We start from the raw sequence: 22,993 nt of genomic DNA, 5'->3' as shown, positions 1-22,993 counted from the left end.
GATGGAATTGAACCAAACTTGGCACACAGAACTCCCACAACCAACAGAAAATACTGGAAGGGTTTGGTGGGCATTGACCTTGGGTTTTGGAGATGTAGTTCACCTACAACCAGAGAGCACTGTGGCCTCAAACAACGATGGACCTGGACCAAACTTAGCATGAATACTCAATATGCCCAAATATGAACACTGGTGGAATGGAAAATAGACCTTGACATTTGGGAGTTGTAGTTGCTGGAATTTATAGTTAACCTACAATCAAAGAGCATCCCGTACCCCACCAAAAATAGAATGGGGCCAAAATTGTCCATGACCAACAGAAAATACTGGATTTTCTTAAGGTTTTTAGTGACCCCTCTGACGCCCCCTTACGACCCCCTCAGGGGTCCCGACCCCCAGGTTGAGAAACGCTGCTATACAGGGAGTTCCTAGGTTATGAACAAATAAGATTCTATAGGTTTGTTCTTAAGTTACCATGAAAACAGGGATTAGTGGGAAATATTCAGTAAACACCTTTTCCCCCATGCTAACTCTTTTAGGAGTGAATTTCTCTTCCTAGAGATACATTTCATCGCTTCCTGTTGTCTTACCCCCATTAGTAACAAGAAGTCAGGCATAAGTTGGATGTTTGTAATTCAGGGATTGCCCGCATATTAAAGTAATATGTTGAACTAAACATGTGTTGAACAAAACATGTGGACTAGCTACTTTTTTCAGATTAAATATTTAAAATAGACAATCTACACAATATAACTAAATAAAGTACCTTTGACCACTGCTGCTTTTTGTAATATGAAAACATAACACTTATTCCAATCCTTCCCAGCAAATGCTTATCTGCTTCACTATGATGTGCATTAGCATTCACTAGAAAAGAAAAGCATTAGCAAGTGCTATTTTAGACTTATTGGATTTTTTTAAAAAATGAAGCAAAATGGGCATAACAAATTTGCTTACATGAAACAGGTCAATTACAAGTAAGAATTCCCACACAACTGAATCCTCACGTACACATTTCAACATATAGAAGTACAGAGTACATAGACCACCAGAGATTAAACTGTATTTACCAACAGTTACATTGGGGCCAAATATGTGCCTCAGAAGACTTCAGTTAAATATGGCCCATCTAGACAATGTTTTTTATGGATAGAGAGAGGAAGACTATATTTTCTAATTCTCTACAATCTCACTTCCTTCCATTCAAATGCTTCCTTTCATAGATCTCTACAAATATCTATATTTAGGCCAGTTTGTATCACTTCTAATATTGGAGCTTTAATAGGCATAAAGATACTGGTCAACCTGAAAAGCTGAATTTTACAAAGCTGAAATGCCGATAATTATGGTGTGGAGGGTGAGCTTGATTTCATCTGAGATGATTTAGAAATGGAGGGGAAAGAGAGAGGTGGCAAATGAACATACAATTCTACAATATTGGAAAGTCTGCCCATGTTTGACTCCAGAACAGCCATTTGCAGCTCCTGGTTGGCTTTTCCAGGAAGACAAAGATCCTTTACAAAAATGAAAGTTTCCCCAACTCCAGATTCAGAGTAGGTAAAAGATTTACCATGACATCCACACTGGCCTAGGGAATTGGCAGTGGCTACCACTCTACTGTAAATGGGGAGAAAAAGAAGCCAAAAAGATATTACCATAGTAATTTTCCTGTTTGGGCCTCACCCCCAAACTTCTCTTTTCTGACTGGGCTGTATTTTTGGCACTGAAACATATATGTGGTTCCATTGTGCTCATAATATGGATGAATTGTTTTAAATCAGAGTGGAATTTAAGATAGAATCATAGAGTTGGAAGAGACCTCATGGGCCATCCAGTCCAACCCCCTGCCAAGAAGCAGGAAAATCGCATTCAAATCACCTGACAGATGGTCATCCAGTCTCTGCTTAAAAGCCTCCAAAGAAGGATCCTCCATCATGCCTTGGGGCAAAGAGTTCCACTGCTGAACAGCTTTCAGTCAGGAAGTTCTTCCTAATGTTCAGGTGGAATCTTCTTTCCTGTAGTTTGAAGCCATTGTTCTGTGTCCTAGTCTCCAGGGCAGCAGAAAACAAGCTTGCTCCCTCCTCCCAATGACTTCCCCTCACATATTTATACAGGGTAAAGCAGCATAACTTCCTTTTTTTCAAAACTTAATAAAACCCATTGTATGAATCAGAAAATATTTTTTTAATAATGTAGGCGCATACTTAAAAGTTTTTTTAATGTAGTTTTGAAGATCAAATTAGGTTGGTGACGTCCTCTGTTCTCCATTCACTGAGTAAATTGATTTCTGGTGTTTGTTATGACTCTTGCCAGCATAGCAGGCGTTATGTGGGCAATTTCTTCCTGGATGTTGGTCTTCAAATCTTCTAGGGTCCTTGGCCAATTCACATAAACACGGGATTTCAAAAAAATCCATAGAAAAAAATCACAAGGGGCCAAATCTGGAGAGCGGGCCGGTCACTCCAAATCCGCTCAACGGCAAAAGCATGCTCCTCGCTCTTCCAACGCATGATGGCGACTGAACTGTGTCAGGACAAAACTTTATACTCCTGTCTCTCAAACGAGACCAGTAGCGTTCTGCTACGTCTTCAACTGATTGAATAGTGCGCATTTTAAAAAAGGAAGTTATGCTGCCTCACCCTGTACATGGCCATCATGTCTCCTTCTCTTCTGCAGGCTAAACATTCCCAGCTCTTTAAGTGCTCCTCATAGGGCTTGTTGAAAAGGCACTTAAATTTCATTAAACAGAATCCTCACTTTCCCCTTGGATTTGTTTATGAAATAATGGACAATATTCTATAAATGTTACCTGCAGCTGCAAATTCACAAAAAGGAATCCTTAGCTTCTCCTCCTTCAGGACACTGGTTAGGATGTTAGCAATGCATACTGAGTACTTTTCATCCACGTTCCCACATCCTCTCCTCATATTAACGTACAAAGTTCCCAATTTAGCCCAATCACCCTTTTCTTTACAGTGCTGTTCAGAAAAAGTGATAAAAATATAGACAACATTATAATAAATGATGGTATCAACACAAATATGACGAACATGAATACAGGAACCCATATATGTGGACTCATTCAAAAAAACAGCTTAAGCATTTTCTAGATTCTACAGGTGATTCTATGGTATGTTCCTCCCAGGGGTTGTCACAAAGTTGCATTGGAAGACCTAAAAAAATCCTAGGATATTTATGATTGCTATATTTAACAGTATCCTTACTTAGGATCAAACTACAGTTCTGAATACCAAGATTTTTGTGTAAGCACATCTAAAATGCAATTTGCTCAGGAGAGGCTGCTTCAACATATCTTCCCATTGAAAATGAATTGTTTTTAAAGGTAACATCCCACTCACTCTCCCTTACAGGTGTAATTATTCTATCAGATCTTACTTTCATATTATTAAATTAGCATTATAGTATTAAGTGTCTCTCAAGTCTGCTTTCACACAAAATATGCTCACTGTACCTGAAATTCTGCTACAGCTGAATCGAAGTCACAAAGGCTGGCCTTTTCAAAATGTCTTTCCTGAAATCTTAAGAATAATTGTTATATAATCATCCATTTGAGAAAGCTTAAATTTTAGTTTAACATAAAAAAATAACAATTTAAAGTCTTAATAATTCCATCTCGCTGTTAAGTCAGGATTTCACAACATACAGTATATTTATAGCATCCATGAATGACTAAAAGAGCTGAAGAGAAACAGCTGCAATCCAGAAACATTACAGTGTTCATCTGAACAACTTGTAGCAACTGCCGAGAGTAATGCCTACTAGTCATGTACATTCAGGGAGAACCTTGTCCAGTTTCGTGTCCCAGCTTTCATTGGAGTCCCCGATCCGTTTTTTTTGTAAGCCTCCCAAAATTGGGAGGGTTGTTTTCAGTTCTTTTGCAATTCAGTTGCTATTAGAAAAATACATACCTGGACGTAAAGGTGGTTATTTCATGACTTGAAACTTGCAATTGATTGAGAAACTTTGTAATACAGCAAATATGTTCATATTCAAAGGCCATTCCAGCATCAAAAAGCTATGGTATTAAAAAAGACAGAAATAAAAACTCAATCCTAAATATGAACATTCTCCCACCTAATTTGAAATCAGAGTTCTGTAGAAATGATAGAGCAGAAATAGTTTGATAATGCATCTGTATTTTACACATTGTATGACTTAAATTTAGGCTGAAATTAAGCTGGTAAAAGAAATCTACAGAGAAGTTTGAAATCTAATTCAAAATACCCAATATGTGTACCAATCTATGGATAGTATGGATCACACTGTATCCATTGTAAGGCGTACAAATCTGGAAGCAGGCGCTAATAGCCTAGTGTCATTTTGCCCAGTGACTCTCTGGACTGAATTGGCTCACAGCTATTCGTTCACAAGGCTCCAAAGAAAGAGAGCCTTGTGAGTTCATTTAAGCTCGTACTCCAAATAAATCTATCCTTTAATCTTTTACTTATGTATAACATAGGCATCAACTTTATTTGCTCTCTTATCCCCTTAACCTCCCCCCTTCTTGTCCTCTCCAAGATAAACAGGCAATCATTCCCAAGCATATAAAGTTCATAACAGTGGAACAAGATGGGCTTCAGGCCTCAAGCTACATCAAATAGGTACAAAAATGCAGAGGAAGAAGCTATTTGACTACAACACCTACTATATTTATTGTATTTGAACTAATTTAGAGGAAAGAAAACATATTTACTGTTTTTCAAACATATCAATTAGAACGTTTTTCTAATTACTAAGGAAAATACCAGTAAATCCCAAACTACCTTCTGTCTATCTCATGCATGCTAAATATCCCTTATCCAAAATGCTTGGGACCAGAAATGTTTTGGATTTTGGAATATCTGTACTTGCATATTTGTACATAATAAGATACTTAGGATATGATACCCAAATCTAAATATGGAATTCATGTATCTTTTATATACACTTATACTCGAAAGTAGTTATACAGTATTTTAAAATAATCTAGTGCATGAAAGTTTGTATGCATCAAATCATCAAAAAGCAATGGTGTCACTATCTCAACCATCTATGTGAACAATTTTGGAGTATTTCAAATTTTGGAACTGCAGAAAAGCAATGCATAATCTGTATTATGGTAACAGCAACTGGCACTATGGAAACAGTTTTATTCATAATTCCTTTGGTGTCTCAATGGGTTAAACCCTTGTGCCGGCAGGGCTGCTCTAACAATTACCATGTCAGATTACACAGAAAAGTCACTGAAATCCACAAGCATGTGGACAATTTCAACAATAAGGAAGAAACCATGAACATGAACAAAATCTGGCCACCAGTATTAAAAAAAATCTAAAACCAGGACAGTAACCCATTGAGCCCCTCATCGTGCAATGTGCCGGCTGACCAAAAAGTAGGCAGTTCAAATCCAGGGAGCAGGGTGAGCTCCCATCTGTCAGCTCCAGCTTCTCATGCAGGGACATGAGAGAAGCCTACCACAGGATGGTAAAACATCTGGGCATCTCCTGGGCAACGTCCTTGCAGCCAATTCTCTCACACCGGAAACGACTTGCAATTTCTCAAGTCACTCCTGACATTAACCAAAAAAATTAAAAAACGAATTCCTCCATCATCTTGGAATGTTCTCTCTTAGAAATTTCTATTTCTCACAATCTGGAATTGGGATTGGAATCAGAATTTGTATAAGGTTTTGGCACTCCAACAACATTCAAAAAGATTTATGAGACTAAAGAAAGGGTATGTAGCAGAAGCAGAAAGACAAACAGAAAAGCAGTATCCTAGAAAGAGAAACATTTATGATGGGATCAAACAAAGTTAATTCAAACCATACCTCACATGAGATGCGAAGTAAATCAGGCACTGTGTCTTTTAATTTCATGGAAGCCACTTGTTCAAAAACTTTGAGAAGCAAGTGTACCGATGGCTAAGTAAAAAATAAACTTATTAAAATGACAGCTAAATGTATCAAAAGTAATTACTTAACAAAATGCAAAATACAATTTCAAACTAAAATATATCAGCTAAGCATTATTTAAAAGGCTACAAAGAGTTTATACTCTGTGGAGGTGGTTGCTTGTGCCATTTCTGAGACCTGAGACCTCATGTTTGTGCAAAATGAACTCTACAGCAGATGAGAGTCAATTTTTCCACATTATTTTGGGCACACTGAAAATGCTTTCGCCTCTTTATTTTCTTCTTTTAAATTTCCCTTTGAGGATTGGAGAATCTGCAATACAGAGGTGCCCCATTTGTGGATGGTTTGAGGGCTGAAAATGTGCAATTTAAACAATAGAGGGGTGGATTATATTAGTCTTTAAAGAGCCATTGGCATCTTTTGTTGCAATTGAACAGGTATTCTTCTGAAATTATATTTCAATTTCAATCGCACAGTGGATATGCAAACAGATCAAAACTAAAAGCAAGGTTAACAGAAGATGAACAAAGAACTCAAAAGTTTTATTGTTAAACTGCATCAAGATTCTCAGAAAGCAGGAAAGAACCAAACAAATACCCTATATGCTTGAGTATAAGCCAACCCGAATATAAGAAGAGGCACCTAATTTTACCACAAAAAAACTGGGGAAAACATATTGACTTGAGTGTAAGATGAGGGTGGGAAATGAAGCAGCTACTAGTAAATTTCAAAATAAAAATAGATACCAATAACATTACATTAACTGAGGCATCAGTAGTGTAGGTTAATTTTTTAAAATATTAACATAAAACTGTAATTTAAGATCAGACTGTCCAACTCTGATTACACCATTATTATAACCTCCTTCAATGTAAATTTGTTTAGCTTACATATCATTCTAATAATAATAAAGAGAGTAAAATAACAAATGTAATAAAGTAATATTAGAGTAAAACAATGGAAATATAATAATAGCAGTAATAATAGAGTAAAATTATAAGTATAATAATAAAAATAGAGTAAAATAATAAATGTAGTAACAATATAGCATAATAATAAATATAATAACAATAAAAATAAAGTAAAATAATAAATGTAATAATAATAAAGTAAAATAGTAAGTAATAACAACAACAATAATAAATAGAGTAAAATAATAAATGTAATTAAAATAATAATAATAGCAGAGTAAAATAATAAATAACTTTGACTCGAATATAAGCAGAGGGGGGCTTTTTCAGCCTAAAAAAAAGGAAGAATTGAACTTTTGATGGTACTTTAGAAAAAGAGATGGCTCTGGAGAAAGGGAGCACTGGGGTGAATGCAAATAAAAGAGGGGAAAATGTATAGTGTATGTATATATAATTATAATTTTTTCTCAAGTAAAAATGTATTAATTAAAAATATAGAAAAGATTGGATGAAAAACTGGGCTTATACTCGAGTTGTTGTTCATTCGTTCAGTCGTCTCCGACTCTTCGTGACCTCATGGACCAGCCCACGCCAGAGCTCCCTGTCGGCCGTTACCACCCCCAGCTCCCTCAAGGTCAGTCCAGTCACTTCAAGGATGCCATCCATCCATCTTGCCCTTGGTCGGCCCCTCTTCCTTTTGCCTTCCACTTTCCCCAGCATAATTGTCTTCTCTAGGCTTTCCTGTCTCCTCATGATGTGGCCAAAGTACTTCAACTTTGTCTCTAGTATCTTTCCCTCCAGTGAGCAGTCGGGCTTTATTTCCTGGAGGATGGACTGGTTGGATCTTCTCGCAGTCCAAGGCACTCTCAGAACTTTCCTCCAACACCACAGCTCAAAAGCATCGATCTTCCTTCGCTCAGCCTTCCCTAAGGTCCAGCTCTCACATCCGTAGGTTACTACAGGGAATTCCATGGCTTTGACTAGGCGGATCTTTGTTGCCATTCTGATGTCTCTACTCTTTACTATTTTATCGAGATTGGACATTGCTCTCCTCCCAAGAAGTAAGCGTCCTCTGATTTCCTGGCCACAGTCTGCATCTGCAGTAATCTTTGCACCTAGAAATACAAAGTCTGTCATGGCCTCCACGGTTTCTCCCTCTATTTTCCAGTTGTCAATCATTCTTGTTGCCATAATCTTGGTTTTTTTTATGTTTAGCTGCAACCTGGCTTTTGCGCTTTCTTCTTTCACCTTGATTAAAAGGCTCCTCAGCTCCTCCTCGCTTTTGGCCATCAGAGTGGTGTCATCTGCATATCTGAGGTTGTTAATGTTTCTTCCAGCAATTTTCACCCCAGCTTTGCATTCATCCAGCCCTGCACATCGCATGATGTGTTCTGCATACAAGTTAAAAAGGTTGGGTGAGAGTATGCAGCCTTGCCGTACGCCTTTCCCAATCTTGAACCAGTCTGTTGTTCCGTGGTCAGTTCTGACTGTTGCTACTTGGTCCTTGTACAGATTCCTCAGGAGAGAGACAAGGTGGCTTGGGATGCCCATCCCACTAAGAACTTGCCACAATTTATTATGATCCACACAGTCAAAGGCTTTAGAATAGTCAATGAAGCAGAAGTAGATGTTTTTCTGAAACTCCCTGCCTTTCTCCATTATCCAGCGGATATTGGCAATTTGGTCTCTTGTTCCTCTACCTTTTCTAAACCCAGCTTGAACATCTGGCAACTCTCGCTCCATGTATTGCTGGAGTCTTCCTTGCAGGATCTTGAGCATTACCTTACTGGCATGAGAAATAAGGGCCACTGTACGGAAGTTGGAGCAGTCTTTCGCGTTTCCCTTTTTTGGTATGGGGATATAAGTTGATTTTTTCCAGTCTGATGGCCATTCTTGTGTTTTCCATATTTGCTGGCAAATGGCATGCATCACCTTGACAGCATCATCTTTTAAGATTTTAAACAGTTCAGCTGGGATCCCGTCGTCTCCTGCTGCCTTGTTGTTAGCAATGCTTCTTAAGGCCCATTCAACCTCACTCCTCAGGATGTCTGGTTCTAATTCATTCACCACACCGTCAAAACTATCCTCAATATTATTATCCTTCCTATACAGATCTTCTGTATAGTCTCGCCACCTTCTCTTGATCTCTTCAGCTTCTGTTAGGTCCCTGCCATCTTTGTTTCTTATCATACCAATTTTTGCCTGAAATTTACCTCCAATGTTTCTAATTTTCTGGAAGAGGTCTCTTGTCCTTCCTATTCTGTTGTCTTCTTCCACTTCCATGCATTGCTTATTTAAAAATAGTTCCTTATCTCTTCTGTGTGGATCATAATACTCGAGTATATACGTTAAAAACATTTATTATAGTTTTTGAAATTGACTAACTGTCCTGAAAAAAAAAGCTCAGAATCAAAACTTCAAGTAAAAAAACCCAACTGTATTACAATAAAACATGATGTCAATTATTCCCCTAAATCAAAAAAGTTTTTCAGGTCACAATTCATCACCCATTCACCTGGAAGCTCCACTGAATCTAACAGAGTTTAGCAGTATGTTGTGAAACATGTAAGAAGGTAACTTACCAGTATCTTGATCATTATGCTAGCATGGACTACAAGAAACAATTCTTTCAGCAAAAAGGACTGGAGCAAAGAGGCAAGCAGGTCATTTAAAATTTGTGAATTCAAATATAACCTAGGAGTGCTCCTTTTGCAATAATCTGTAAATATCTGGACTACAGAAAAGGAGAAAATTAAGTGTAATATTATCACAGTGATTTAACTAATAGAATATTGAAACATCAATAAACAGATACAATGATTTTTAAAAGACAAAAAGTGTAGATTACATTGTAGAAACTCTAAATCAGTGGTTCTCAAACTGTGATCCGTGGAACCTCAGGGTTCCACAAAAAGTACTGTAGGGGTACTGCGAAAAATCTTTTAAAAATCTTTTAAAGAAGTCCATGCCGAAGCATGAAGAGCTTACTGAAATTTAATGTATCTCTGCTTTTAAAACGAAATTTGAATCTGTGCCACTGGATGCCTTTTGAGTAGGCCTGATAGGCATAATGTCATCAGTAGCTAGAAAGGCTATCTGAACAATTCTCCCCTTCATGTTCACCTATCAGGCATTTCAGTTTATGCTTACATAATAAGCACATTTAAGAGCAAATTGATGCTACCCCAGATTTACATATTCAGCTGCCAGAGATAAAGCCCAATTTCAAAACTATTTAAAGTACAAAAATGAGACAATATCATTCATCCTTTTAGATATGTATCCAATATTTCCCTGTACCAGAAATTGTCATTATATCCAATATTTTCTTGTACCAAAATAAAGATTTGTGGTTATATTTAAAATGTTTTATCTTTATTTCCAAACTTACTAGATTATACAAAACACTCAGGTATTAGGAATAGATGAAAGGAGGAAGAAAAATGATTAGGGATACAGTTGGGTTCTATGGGAAAATCAGGACAAGAGCTTGGGTTTGGCAGGGAGAAAGTCTTCTGAAGGAAGGGTTCCATGAACGGAAAAGTTTGGGAAATCCTGCTCTAGATTACTAGGCAACATGATTTTCAATGTTCCAAGTACATTTTCCCTTTTAAAAGTTCAGAAAATTATTTCTTAGAATTACATCATGATGAAAACAACCATCTTTCACTTTACAGCAACAAATGTAATTGCCACATCTGAATATGCCTAGCAGGCTTAGTTAAAATTACGGGTTTTTTGTTTGTTTGTTTGTTTGAGCTATTGTAATATTAGGACATGAAACAATGGATTCAAATTACAGGAAAAGAGATTATACCTAAGCATTAGGAAGAACTTCCTAATGGCAAGAGCCGTTTGACAGTGGAATATGCTGCCTCAAGAGTATGATGGAGTCTACTTTTGGGAGGTTTTTTTCACAGGCTCTGGATGGTCATCTGGTGAGAGTGCTTTAATTGTGTATTACTGCGTGACATGGGGTTGGACAATCCCATGAATTACAATCCCTGAATTAGTAATGTAATAGTTACAGTTATGTGACCTTTACATGTCAGTCCTTGAGGCCACTGAATAAATTACATCATACCTGCACGCTGCAGCAGAACTACTTCACCAATACTTAAATATTTCTTAAGTACGGCACTGCAAAACTAAAAAAAAAACAAAAACAACCACACACATAAATTTAGTCTGAAATCCTGAAAATCCACTCAATTTTATATATGAATAATTGGTTTGTAAAGAAATCACTGGTTTGTAAATATATTTGTTGTTCATTCGTTCAGTCGTTTCCGACTCTTCGTCACCACCCCCAGCTCCTTCATTGTAAATATATACCTAACTAATACTTTGGACTTGCACAATACTTTTTGGTGTAAGATAAATTTTTTAAAATTGTCAATTTATTATTGGCTACAATCCAAAACATACCGACTACGGAAACAGATTCCATTGGAAAGAGTGGGGCTTCCTCTCCAGTAAATATAGGATTGCAGAGACAAACATCATCTATATCCAAATGTTAGTTCCAAGTACATTACACAGAATCATTGGATCTTGCATTAAATAATGACATATGGATTTAGTGGATCTACCCAATACCAGAATTCACTAATAGCCAGCTATTTTAAGAATTTTATTGATACTCCGCTTTTAAATGACATTTATATCTATACTGTTTTAGAGGACAAATATTTTTAAACTGTTTTTATTAATGTTTATACTACTGTGTTATTTTATCTGTATTAAATGATATTTGTTTATTGCTGTTTATTGTTTATTGCTTATATCATTTACTGTATTCATTGGTTACCGTAAACTGCCCTCAGTCCCTTTGGGAATGAGGGTGGGGTACAAATAAAGCTGAAGATGATGATTTTCATTTATCCCAGCTTAGAGTAACAATGAAAGGCAGAGTAATTACTGCTATGCTTTGATTAACTGAAGTATTGTATAAAGATACCATATTTACTTGAGTCTAACACTCACTCTTTTTTGGCTAAATTACATTGCTAACATTGAGGTGTGCATCAGATTTGATGGTGCATTAGAACTGCGCACATAAAACCACCTGCGTGACAAGGCCCAGAGAGACCCAGAACCCCAGAGTCCAAACGGGGGAGACGGGGTGGCAAAGAGGCTTTTCCCAGGACTCTGTAGTACCTGGAGGAGGAGAGCCCAGCTGGTGACCCAGTCGTTCCAGCCAGTTAACCAAGTATCCTGCCTCTAGGGAGGCCCTCAGGGTCTCTTGTCTGCCCCACCGCCCTAGGTCAGTTCTATGCAGTTCCCAACTGGTCAAATGAGACCAGATGGAAATCATGCAGGGCTGGTAGGTTCACCTCCCTCATGTGCTATGCCTGTGCTGTTGGGTGCATTATATTCGAGGGCAAATCCATTTTTTGTAATGTGCACCTTCAAACTTAAGTTGTGCATTACATTCTCATTATACTCAAGTGATTACGCTATCTACTCTAAATTGTATGGAATTCCTCTCTTAGATTTAGAAGATAGTAAAGGTAAAGGTTTCCCCTGACATTAAGTCTAGTTGTGTCCGACTCTGAGGGGCGGTGTTCATCTCAATTTCTAAGCCAAAGAGCCAGTGTTGTCCATAGACACCTCCAAGGTCATGTGGCCAGCAGAAGCAATACCTATTCATCTACTCACATTTGCATGTTTTCAAACTACTAGGTTGGAAGATGGGGCTAGCAGTAGGAGCTCACCCCGCTCCCTGGATTCGAACCGTCAACATTTCAGTCAGCAAGTTCAGCAGCTCAGCGGTCTAACCCGCTGCGCCACCAGAGGGCCCTGATTTAGAAGGTAGAGATTAATAAAATGAAGCAGCTCTAAACCATAGTTTGTCTCTGTTCTTGGAAGCTCAAATAGAGTTTGGCTCCCAAACTATGGCTACTGTAGTTCATAATCTGGAATGACACTCAACTAAGCTGTTCAATAATAAGATGGCATTATTTTAAGATTCAAATGGTTTATTTAGAAGGCAAATTTGTATAGATTTACTGTAATGTTAAATTGGAAAAATACTGTTGTTCAAGGGTTATAATTTTTTTCATATAGGGAGAACCGTAGCTTATTACAGGTTTGTATTTGCTAGAAGAAAGGTTAATCATTAAGAGGCATCTCAGTATTTTCCCAATCAATTTTCAAGTATTCCCATACCATTCAAAGAAGAATTTAAATAGCAAATTTGATCAGTGCTTGTTACCAACATGACTATATGTCTCCTATACTTAGTTGCAATCTCTGAATGTATATAGTAATACAGTTTGCAAATTAAATACATAATACAAAGGTTAAATGGAATGAGGAATACATTCATCCTCATTACAGCACTTGACTATTCCACATTTGATTATTTGTAACTGAATACAAAATACTTGTATGTAAGTGACATAAAATTATCTAGTGTTTTATTTAATGATTTCATTCACTCATCTCTGGATTCCTAAATTTACAAACAACGAACGTAAACTTTCTTCAAAAATTAATGAACTCTTATTCTAGAGATTGGTCAGGTCAGTGCAAGAAGAGTATTTTTTGAATAGAAAAATCACTGCTCTTACCTTTTCATTTCCTGGTGGAAGAACATGATGAAACCTGCAATTTGCTTTCTCACAACCTTTTAGCGTATTGAAATGGGATCTGCAACATCCATGGGGTACATTCAATCCTAAAAAAGTCTGCAATATAATCCAAGAGAAATCAATAACTTTCCCTTCAGAGTTGTTCTGAAAATTGATAGTCTTCCTTTTTATCCTATCAACTAAAGCTATTTGAAATAATTGTGTAATAGATAAAAGCATGTTGAACTTAGTGAGATTTTTTTCCAACAGCAGAAGGAGCATTCAGAATGTAACACAGCAAAACAGAACAGCCCTAGGAAAAGTTGAGTTTTGATGTGGACAGTATCAGATGACTCACTCATGAACTGCTGATCAATAATACAACTGACATGTAGTCAAAAATAAAAAGAAGAGAAGAGAGACCTTCTCTCTGTAGCTCCCACCGGCAACTAAGGGGGAGGGACTAAGATACTCTCCATCTGTTGTAGAAAAGGGACATATCAATGCTGTGTTCTCCTATTGCACTGGCCTGCATTCCTTACTAATGTGATTTTGCTGTGCTTTCTTCTACCAATTAATTCATGATCCAGAAAGCACCTTCTCATACTGCCCCCATTCCCTATTACATATATGAACCTAAAAGCATGTATAATGTATGTTGTCGTAGCTGAATATAAATAATAATGCAGTAAGCTGCTGAAACATGTTTGGCATGTGAAATAGTGCTTAGAATGTAAAGGATGGATGTTTTGTTTTTATTATCTACATATAAAATGTGTATTGGGGGTGGCATTTAATTTTGTAAAATGGATAAGTATTCCTCATACTTATCCATGACTATGGATAAGTATGAGACCAAAACTCGGCACTTTATATGGTTTTAATCTCTTTTATTGTTTATATGTTTTAATTGCTCATATGTTTAACTGTTTTATAATTTGATGGGGTGTGTTTTGCTGTTATATCCATGCGGCATTGAATTTTGCCTGAGTTTGTAAGCTGCCTTGAGTCCTCTAAGGTGTGAGAAAGGCGGGGTAAAAATGAAGTAAATAAAATAAATAAATAATAAATACTGTAAAGGAAGTTACCTTGTATGTAGTATTTTAAAAATATTACATTTGGAATCTAAATGTTAAGAGCTAAAGTATTAGGGTAGGGTTCAACAGAAGCACAAGGGTTCAGGCTTGTGATGATGTACAAAAGATAAATCGACGCACAAATATAATTTAAGATTTAGTAGTGGGAATGTGCACCAGATGCAAGATTAGTTTGGGAAGCTCTGTCTTTTATGCTCTTGAGTAGTATGGGAATATCATACAAGGCAGGATCATCTCAGCAACTGAACTCTCTTCTGTCAAGACTTTTTCTCATGTTCATAATGTTCAGACACCAGCCAATATATCCATGCATAGGTTTTTATTAATAATAATACATTTAATTTATACCCCGCCACCATCTCCCCCAATGGGGGCTCGGGGCGGCTTACATAAGGCCAAGCCCAAACAACAAATTACAAAAAAAAAATAAAAATAAAAACCAAAGACACAAACGACAACACAGTAAAATACATAAAACATATGAATACAATTAGCAATAAAAATACAATATCCACAATGACAATGAGCGGGCCGCATGTGCAAGATAAAACTAAAACTAAGAGTTAGATAAAAGAGGAGCAGATTACTTGTGAGGGAGAGCTCATAAAGAAATGGGGTTGTAAAAAACAGACCTTCATACAAGCAGGGGAAGTATACTCCAAGAACAAAAACATTGAGGGGAGCAATAGTGTATGGTTGTGTGGCTACTCTCCAAAGACGCAACAGAAAAGCCAGGTTTTGAGATCCTTCTGGAAGGTTCTAAGGTGGGGACTTTCCTAATCTCTCTGGGCAATGAGTTCCAGAGTCAGGGGGCCACAGAGGAGAAGGCTCTCTCCCTTGTACTCAGAAGACAGGGCCTGTGATACTGGCAGGGGGGAAAGGAGGGCCTCCACATCATCAGGAAGAACAAGACGGAAAGAATCCCATAAGATCGAACAGACAGGTGCCTCGGTTACCTCATCTGGCACTGAGTTTAAGCTGGAGTCCAGCTCAAGATATATCTGAGCAACTTTGCCTGAGCAACTTTTTGGGGGAAAAGGGATTTAAAAAAAAAATCCATGATGTATGATATTGTTCTTTAAGAAACAAGAGCTCTGTAGTATGCAGTTTTAGTTGGTAGCTTGGAGTAATTAAAACAAAAAAGTGAACAGCTGATTTCCCCATCCTATCAGTTTCTGTTGCCTTTCTTTCTCAGTTCTGTTGCATTTTCCCGTACCTTGGGAAGTCTGACTTGGCCACGGTAGTCCACGCTCTGGTTACATCCCGGATTGATTACTGCAACGCGCTCTACGTGGGGTTGCCCTTGAAGACTGCCCGGAAGCTTCAGATGGTACAGCGCTCGGCAGCCAGGTTGCTAACAGGAGCGGCACTCAGGGAGCATACCACTCCTCTGCTGAACCAGCTCCACTGGCTGCCAATCCGCTACCGGGCACAATTCAAGGTGCTGGCTTTAGCCTATAAAGCCCTAAACGGTTCTGGCCCTGCTTACCTCTCCGAACGCATCTCCACCTATGAACCGACCAGAACATTAAGATCGTCTGGGGAGGCCCTGCTCTCGATCCCGCCTGCGTCACAGGCGCGCTTGGCGGGGACGAGAGACAGGGCCTTCTCAGTGGTGGCCCCTCGGCTATGGAATGCCCTACCGGCAGACATCAGACAGGCACCTTCGCTGCTGACGTTTCAGAGAATGGTTAAGACCTGGCTTTATGAACAAGCGTTTGGTTAAGCAGTGCAACCAATCATAGGAAGACGGTAAATGGAACATAGGAATGGCACAAGGATTATGAGAACGGATCTGATTTCAACTGAGGCGTTATGTTATGTCTGTTTTGTTGTTCTGTCTTGTTGATTGTTAACTGTTGTGGATTGATGCTGTTGATCCTGTTTGTTGCATTGTTATGTTTTAATTGCACTGACACTGTTTGATAATTGTACCATATAAACCGCATTGAGTCGCCTGTTAAGAGCTGAAAAATGCGGTATAGAAATAAAGCAAATAAATAAATTTTCTTCTCAAATATTTTCAACTAAATATTTGTTTCCTGCAGTAAACATTTCTCTTCTATTCAGGACCAGACCCTTGTTGCCCTTGCTACTTTTTTTTTTTCAAGTTCTCAGCCTGCCTTGTTATGTATGTGTTGTGTTGCACATAGACACAGTGAATCTGCTCTTCCATCTCCTAGGGTGTACCTACACCATAAAATTAATGCAGTTTGAACTACCATGGCTCACTGCTATGGAACCATGGGATTTGTGGTTTGGTGAGACTCCAGCACTCTTTTGCAGAAAGGCTAAGGATCTTGTAAAACCACAACTCCCATGATTTCACAGCATTGAATCATGGCAGTTAAAGTGATGTCAAACCGCATTTAGGCAACACTTTCTTAGGCAAAAAAAAAAATCATTTCTTCCAGGATGAGCTTGGTTTGCAACTCCTTCATCATGGCACTACTAATACTTCTCTATTTACTTGTTTATACTGGACATTATAAAGAACTTTTAACGTAAGGTACTTAACCCAATTTATATTTTTCCTCTTAATACTGTAATTTATAGTCTCAATCTACCATATTTCAACACATAATTTTTGAAAGGAGGGATGCATCTATTACATGAGGGGAAAAAAATCCGCCTTTGAATATTCTAGTTTCTGTTTTTTTTAATGCCTTACTTTCAAAAGGCGAGCAGTAGGGATGAGCCAGCCTCAAACAAACAGCTGTTTCTGGGTTGCTGTGAGCTTTCCAGGCTGTATGGCCATGTGCTAGGTTGGCAGAAGCTGGGGCTAACAGCAGGAGCTCACGTCGCTACCCAGATTCGAACCTGCAACCTTTCAGTCAGCAAGTTCAGCAGCTCAGCGCTTTAACCCATTGAGCACCGGGGGGCTCCCAACTTAGCAGTTCGAAAACATACAAATGTGGGTAGATCAATAGGTACCATTCCAGCGGGAAGGTAATGGCACTCCATGCAGTCATGCCGGCCACATGACCTTGGAGGTGTCTATGGACAACGCTGGCTCTTCGACTTAGAAATGGAGATGAGCATCAACTCCAGAGTCGGACACGACTGGACTTAATGTCAGGGGAAAACATTGAGCTTTACCTATGGCCATGTGCCAGAAGGATTCTCTCCTGACGTTTTGCCCACATTTATGGCAGGCATCCTCAGTTATGAGGTCTGTTGGAAGGCAGCTTCAGAGGTTGTAAGGTTGTAAGGTGTGTGTATAGTCAGCCCTCGTATTCAAGGATTCAACCACCCATGGTTTAAAAATGTGTATATATATTAAAAATCCAAGGAGTAAACCTTTATGTTGCCTTTTTATACAAGGAACATAAGTCTTGTATATAAACCTCACTTGTCTAGTGTCCAACAGACCTCACAACCTCTGAGGATGCCTACCATAGATGTGGACGAAATGTCAAGAGAGCATGCTTCTGGAACATAGCCATATAGTTCGGAAAACTCACAGCAACCCAGTGATTCCAACCATGAAAACCTTCAGTTTCTGTTTCTCTTTGTTTAAACTGCAGAGCCATTTGGGGCTGATTTTCTCTTCCTTTCTTCTTTCTCTGCAGGCAAGGCAGTTTAAAAACTATGACATGAAGGTCTCTAAAGCTTTTTTTTTTTTCTTTCTTCCTGCGAGGCAAAACATGACTCCCTTTAGGAAAGTGTCTCTTCTAACCAGTGAAGAACCAAGCCCATGTGTAAAGGGGAGACAGTGGAGGGTCCCCGCCATGGAGTTGGAAATAAGATGTTCCTTTAAAACACCAGCAAGATATAAGAACTCCAAGGACACTGCACCTTGACACATGTGGAGTAATTGGAAGGAGGGAGGGGGAAGTGAAGGAGTAGAGATAAGAGGGAGAGTGGGAGAGGAACAGAGGAGTCTGTTGGATTTGAGTTCTCGGCTTGTCTGAAATAAAGGAGTTATTGAGAGTATTCCAAACAGCTGCCTGAGTCTTGTTTGTCATAAGCAACTGATGGAATGGATGAGCATGCTTATGATGTTCCCCTGCCTATGGAGGATGCTGGACACTCTCACACCACTACAATGATAAAGGCAGCTATTAGTGACATCTCCGACCCATCCCATTTGGGTATTAGCCAGCATGCCAACGACTTAAATCAAGAAATAGTTTTTTAAGATCTACAGAGATGCTCACTGGAACACCTCAGCAAGCGAGAGTCCAAAAGTGGCAGGCTAAAACCCAGAACCTTAATCAATGGCTAATACCAAATGAAAGACTCCCTCCTGGGCACACAGAAAACTGAGCAACTTGGAAGACGCTGAACAGACTGCACTATGGAACCACGAGATGCAGAGCCAACCTTAAGAAATGGGGCTACAAAGTGGAATCCACGACATGCAAGTGTGGAGAAGAGAAAACCACAGACCACTTACAATGCTGCTTACAGGGAGCATACTACTACTTTGCTGCGCCAGCTCCACTGGCTGCCGATCAGCTTCCGAGCACAATTCAAAGTGCTGATTTTAACCTTTAAAGCCCTAAACGGTTCTGGCCCAGATTACCTATCTGAACATATCTCCTGTTACGAACCATCACGAAGCTTAAGATCGTCAGAGGAGGCCCTGCTCTCAATCCCACCACTCTCGCAAACACGGTTGATGGGGACGAGAGATTGGGCCTTCTCGGTAGTGGCCCCCCCGTCTGTGGAACTTCCTTCCTAAGGTCATCAGGTTGGCCACCTCCCTCCTGTCCTTTAGAAGACAATTGAAGACTTGGCTTTGGGACCAAGTGTTTGACAAGTGGACAGCGGCAATTGGAAAGGAAATTTAGGACATCAGCGACATTGGATTTACCCGACTCAGTTCTGGTTTTAATTGGCATGTTTTAATTTATTATTTAATGAACTTGTGAATGAATTTGTATAATGTTTTAATGGTTTTTTACTGTTTTAACTGTAATCTTTGTTGTTATATGCTGACAGCATCACACGATGCTCTTCGGGGGGAGAAGGGCGGGGTAGAAATGCTTGAAATAAATAAATAAACTTGAGCCCTGCCACATGCACAATGGAGGACTTTCTCATAGCAACACCTGAGGCACTCCAAGTGGCCAGCTACTGGTCAAAGGACATTTAAAAGAATGCCAAGTTTGCAAACTTTGTGTGTGTGTGTGACATGATAAATTATTAAGCTATCATTTAGCTCTCCCTTTGATGAAAGAAGAACATTAACAGAATAAATAGAATCCTCAAGCAAATGCCATTAATAATTTGTAATTGTTTTAAGTTCTTTAACAATAATTTGAAATGCTTAATACTGTTAAAATTTGTTAGGCAGGACGTTTTCTTACTCTCGTCACCATCACAGGCATGTTTGATAAGGACTTGGGAGACTGTGGAATTCCCTTCTAAGGAACATTCAATTGCCCCCCTCTTTCCATTTCAGTCACTCCAAATCCTACATTAGGAGCAAGGTGGGATAAATCAAGTAAATAATATTTTGATTTCCTATATAAACTGTTTAGTTACAAGAATATATTGAAATTCAAGGACTTACCATTTCATTTTTGTCTGTCATCCAAGAATCCTGACTGTTAGGACGTGATGTAGGCAAAAGAGGATCTTTTCTTGAGAATCCAAAGTCTAACATTGGAGATAAGAATATTGCTCAATTAAACAAAATTACAATGCCACACAATTATTTAACTCTAAACTTATTACAATGCCATAAAATTATATTTGTCATTTTCCTGGTCTTATCCCAGAACTGAGTTGAACCAGAACATTTCCTTTCCTTTGTGCCGACATTTTATGCTGTCCAAGCACCATTAAAAACCTTCTAAAGAGAATGCTGAAGTTCTTAGGCTAATACCACATGAAACACAACATTTTAAATCATAATATTGGGAGGGTAGAAAATGAAAGGTATTTGAAACAACTTTTTTTTTACAATGATTTCACATCTATGTAGGGCAGTGCCCATATTCCCTTTCACTAGTTCGTCACTATATGCCTGGGTAGAAATACGCCCCCCCTATACATAGGGGCTGTATTTCTACCCAAGGCACTCTCAACCTCTCCAAATTTGTTTTCATTACTCTGACTTAATAAAAAAAAGGGGGGGGGGACACATCAAATTCCCTAAAGGCACAATTGTCAGTTTTGGACCTACAGTATCCCCAATCTACCTGAAGATGGTGAAGGAACACACTGAAATGGTTCTGGATTTATAAAAATGGCAGGGTCATAATAATAATATTTATTTATTTATTTATTTATTTATACCCCACCTCCATCTCCCCAATGTAGTCCAGAGGATCTATGTATAGTCACCTCTATTCTAGTCTGTCAGACAAACATATTGTGTTTTAAACCATTTTTCCACACAACACTTTATGTGTTTGGAAGGCTTTAGGCCAAGCTGCTCTTAATTTCTATGCTAAATAGCTTCTAAATATCCTGAGCAGTAAATAATAGGTTATGTTGAGCATCTTCCAAGTCATCAGGGCTTTCTTGGCAAACTTTGATCAGTGGGAGGGTTGCCTTTGTATTCCTTTGAGGCTGAAATGTCACTTATCCAAGGTCACCCAACGGGCTTCTATAGCCAAGCAACCCCGATCTCAAGTCATAGTCCAGTCTTCAAAGAGCTAAGCCACATTGGCTCTCAGTAAAAAAAAGTTAAAGAAATATATTCTAATAAATTAGAATACTAATAAATACTAGATATTGTAGACTATATTTCAGAAAACGAAACTGGCAAAAACCACCTCTTTAGTATTGCTGGCTTAAGAAAATCTCACATACATACACATACACACAGAGAGACCAATACTTTAACTTTAAATGATCATGTCAGCAGCTGTTCCTTTAATATTGCTGCCTGACAATTATGTATTTTTACACAGATTCCTCTATTGCTTGAGTACTTCCATATCAACAGATTTAATGTTCCCTTTAGCTTTAAATGTTATTATTTTCTTTACTCTTAGAAGAGTAACTGGTTATAACCAACAGTTTTGCTAAAACTATCAATATCACAGTTTATTAGATTTAGTATAATACTATGCAATGCAAGTATACTTGTTTTGGAAATCAGTATTTTAGAGGAAGGAACTGGCAGAACCACCTCTGAATATGCCTTGCCTAAGAAAACCCTTTGAAATGGGGTCACCAAAAGGTGACAGGTAACTTTTCAATATGTTATCTAATCAGTAAATTGTAATTGTTATGAATATCTTCCTCTATCATGTTAAATTACTTCTAAGATGAAATTTCCCTCAAGTCTCAGGTTCTAATATGGTGATCTAGGTGACCTTTAACTATGGTTCTCTGACTGGTCATCTGTGAACTCACACAAATGAGTAATCTCAGCCTACACGGTATATCATTTGGAAATTTCCAGAATGTTACATAGGCTTTTTGGCATTAGCCCCACTCATCTTCGGTGCCACCCATCTCCAGTGCCCTTCCTGCATAAATACTCAGTTCCATGGGTTCTGATGCAGCTGTCCAACAGACTAAGGATAGGCATGATATGATGAGGGGAGGATGGGTAGGATTGTGATGAGTTCACAGATGACCACTCAAACAATCAGTTACAGTTATGCAACTGTTCTTCTTTGTGGTATCTGTAACTCATACAATTGGGAGACTAGTAAGCTACTAACCAAATTAAGTGGAAGTGTCATGCAAAAGATGTATTATATTCACCATAGACGTATCAAGTAACAGGAATGTGATACAGCTTTTCCAAATGAAGTATCAGACTAGAATCATTCATCAATCTTAAAATGAGATATAAATGTCAAAGCCTATGACCAAGCAGCTACTCTACATATGTCCTCAATGAGCTCTTCAGTCAAGAAGACGTAACTGCAGCTCATTTGGAGTGTCTGCAAACCCAAGGTGGAGGGTCTCTATGAGCTTGTTCATAAGCAAGATGGTTTGCTGAAGTTACTCACTTCAAAAATTGATCGAGAAGTCTTTTTTGAAGAACAGCAAACAAAGACAATGGAAGGCAAGAGCTGTTCAAACATTGAGGCAGTGCAGTCTCTTATCAAATTCAGAAATCAGATTCTGCATGAGGGTAGGAAGAATAATGCCTTGGTTCATGTGGAAAACATACATGACTTTAGGCCAGTGGTTCTCAACCTGGGGTCCCCAGAAGTTTTTGGCTTACAACCAGAAATCCCAGCTAGTTTACTAGCTGTTAGGATTTCTGGGAGTTGAAGGCCAAAAACATCTGGGGACCCCAAGTTGAGAACCACTGCTTTAGGCAGAAAGGTAATACCAATTCTCAACACAACTTTGTCTAAATGAAACGTCAGATAGGGTTGTCCTCTAAGAGCACACAGCTCTCTAGCACTCCTTGCTCATATTAACTGTAACCAGAAATGCAAGCCTTCCAGGAAAGCAGAAACAGGTTGAAGGAGAAAGGCATCAGTTCAAAAGGCTTTTAATAGAACTGCTCCAAGGATAACTGGAACTGCACCAGCTCCAAGTTGTATTGAAGAATAGTACACATAACTGGAA

At 38.5% G+C, this 22,993-nt stretch overlaps 1 protein-coding gene across 1 annotated transcript in view; it reads right to left on the bottom strand.

Moving 5' to 3' along the window:
• Positions 1-22,993, bottom strand: part of TOPAZ1 (testis and ovary specific TOPAZ 1) — a 56,764-nt gene that overhangs the window by 15,967 nt on the left and 17,804 nt on the right. The window contains exons 7-15 of the mRNA XM_067470570.1: positions 20,019-20,104; positions 13,401-13,517; positions 10,910-10,973; positions 9,408-9,559; positions 5,831-5,923; positions 3,930-4,036; positions 3,473-3,539; positions 2,810-2,978; positions 767-867 (exon numbers count right to left, since the gene is read on the bottom strand). Coding sequence (XP_067326671.1) covers positions 767-867; positions 2,810-2,978; positions 3,473-3,539; positions 3,930-4,036; positions 5,831-5,923; positions 9,408-9,559; positions 10,910-10,973; positions 13,401-13,517; positions 20,019-20,104 — 956 coding nt within the window. The remainder of the gene's footprint in view (positions 1-766; positions 868-2,809; positions 2,979-3,472; positions 3,540-3,929; positions 4,037-5,830; positions 5,924-9,407; positions 9,560-10,909; positions 10,974-13,400; positions 13,518-20,018; positions 20,105-22,993) is intronic.

Source organism: Anolis sagrei, chromosome 6 (assembly GCF_037176765.1).
Source record: "Anolis sagrei isolate rAnoSag1 chromosome 6, rAnoSag1.mat, whole genome shotgun sequence".
Classification (NCBI taxonomy): domain Eukaryota; kingdom Metazoa; phylum Chordata; class Lepidosauria; order Squamata; family Dactyloidae; genus Anolis; species Anolis sagrei.
Note: the sequence above shows the minus strand (reverse complement) of the source record. Positions and strands in the feature narration are given on the sequence as shown.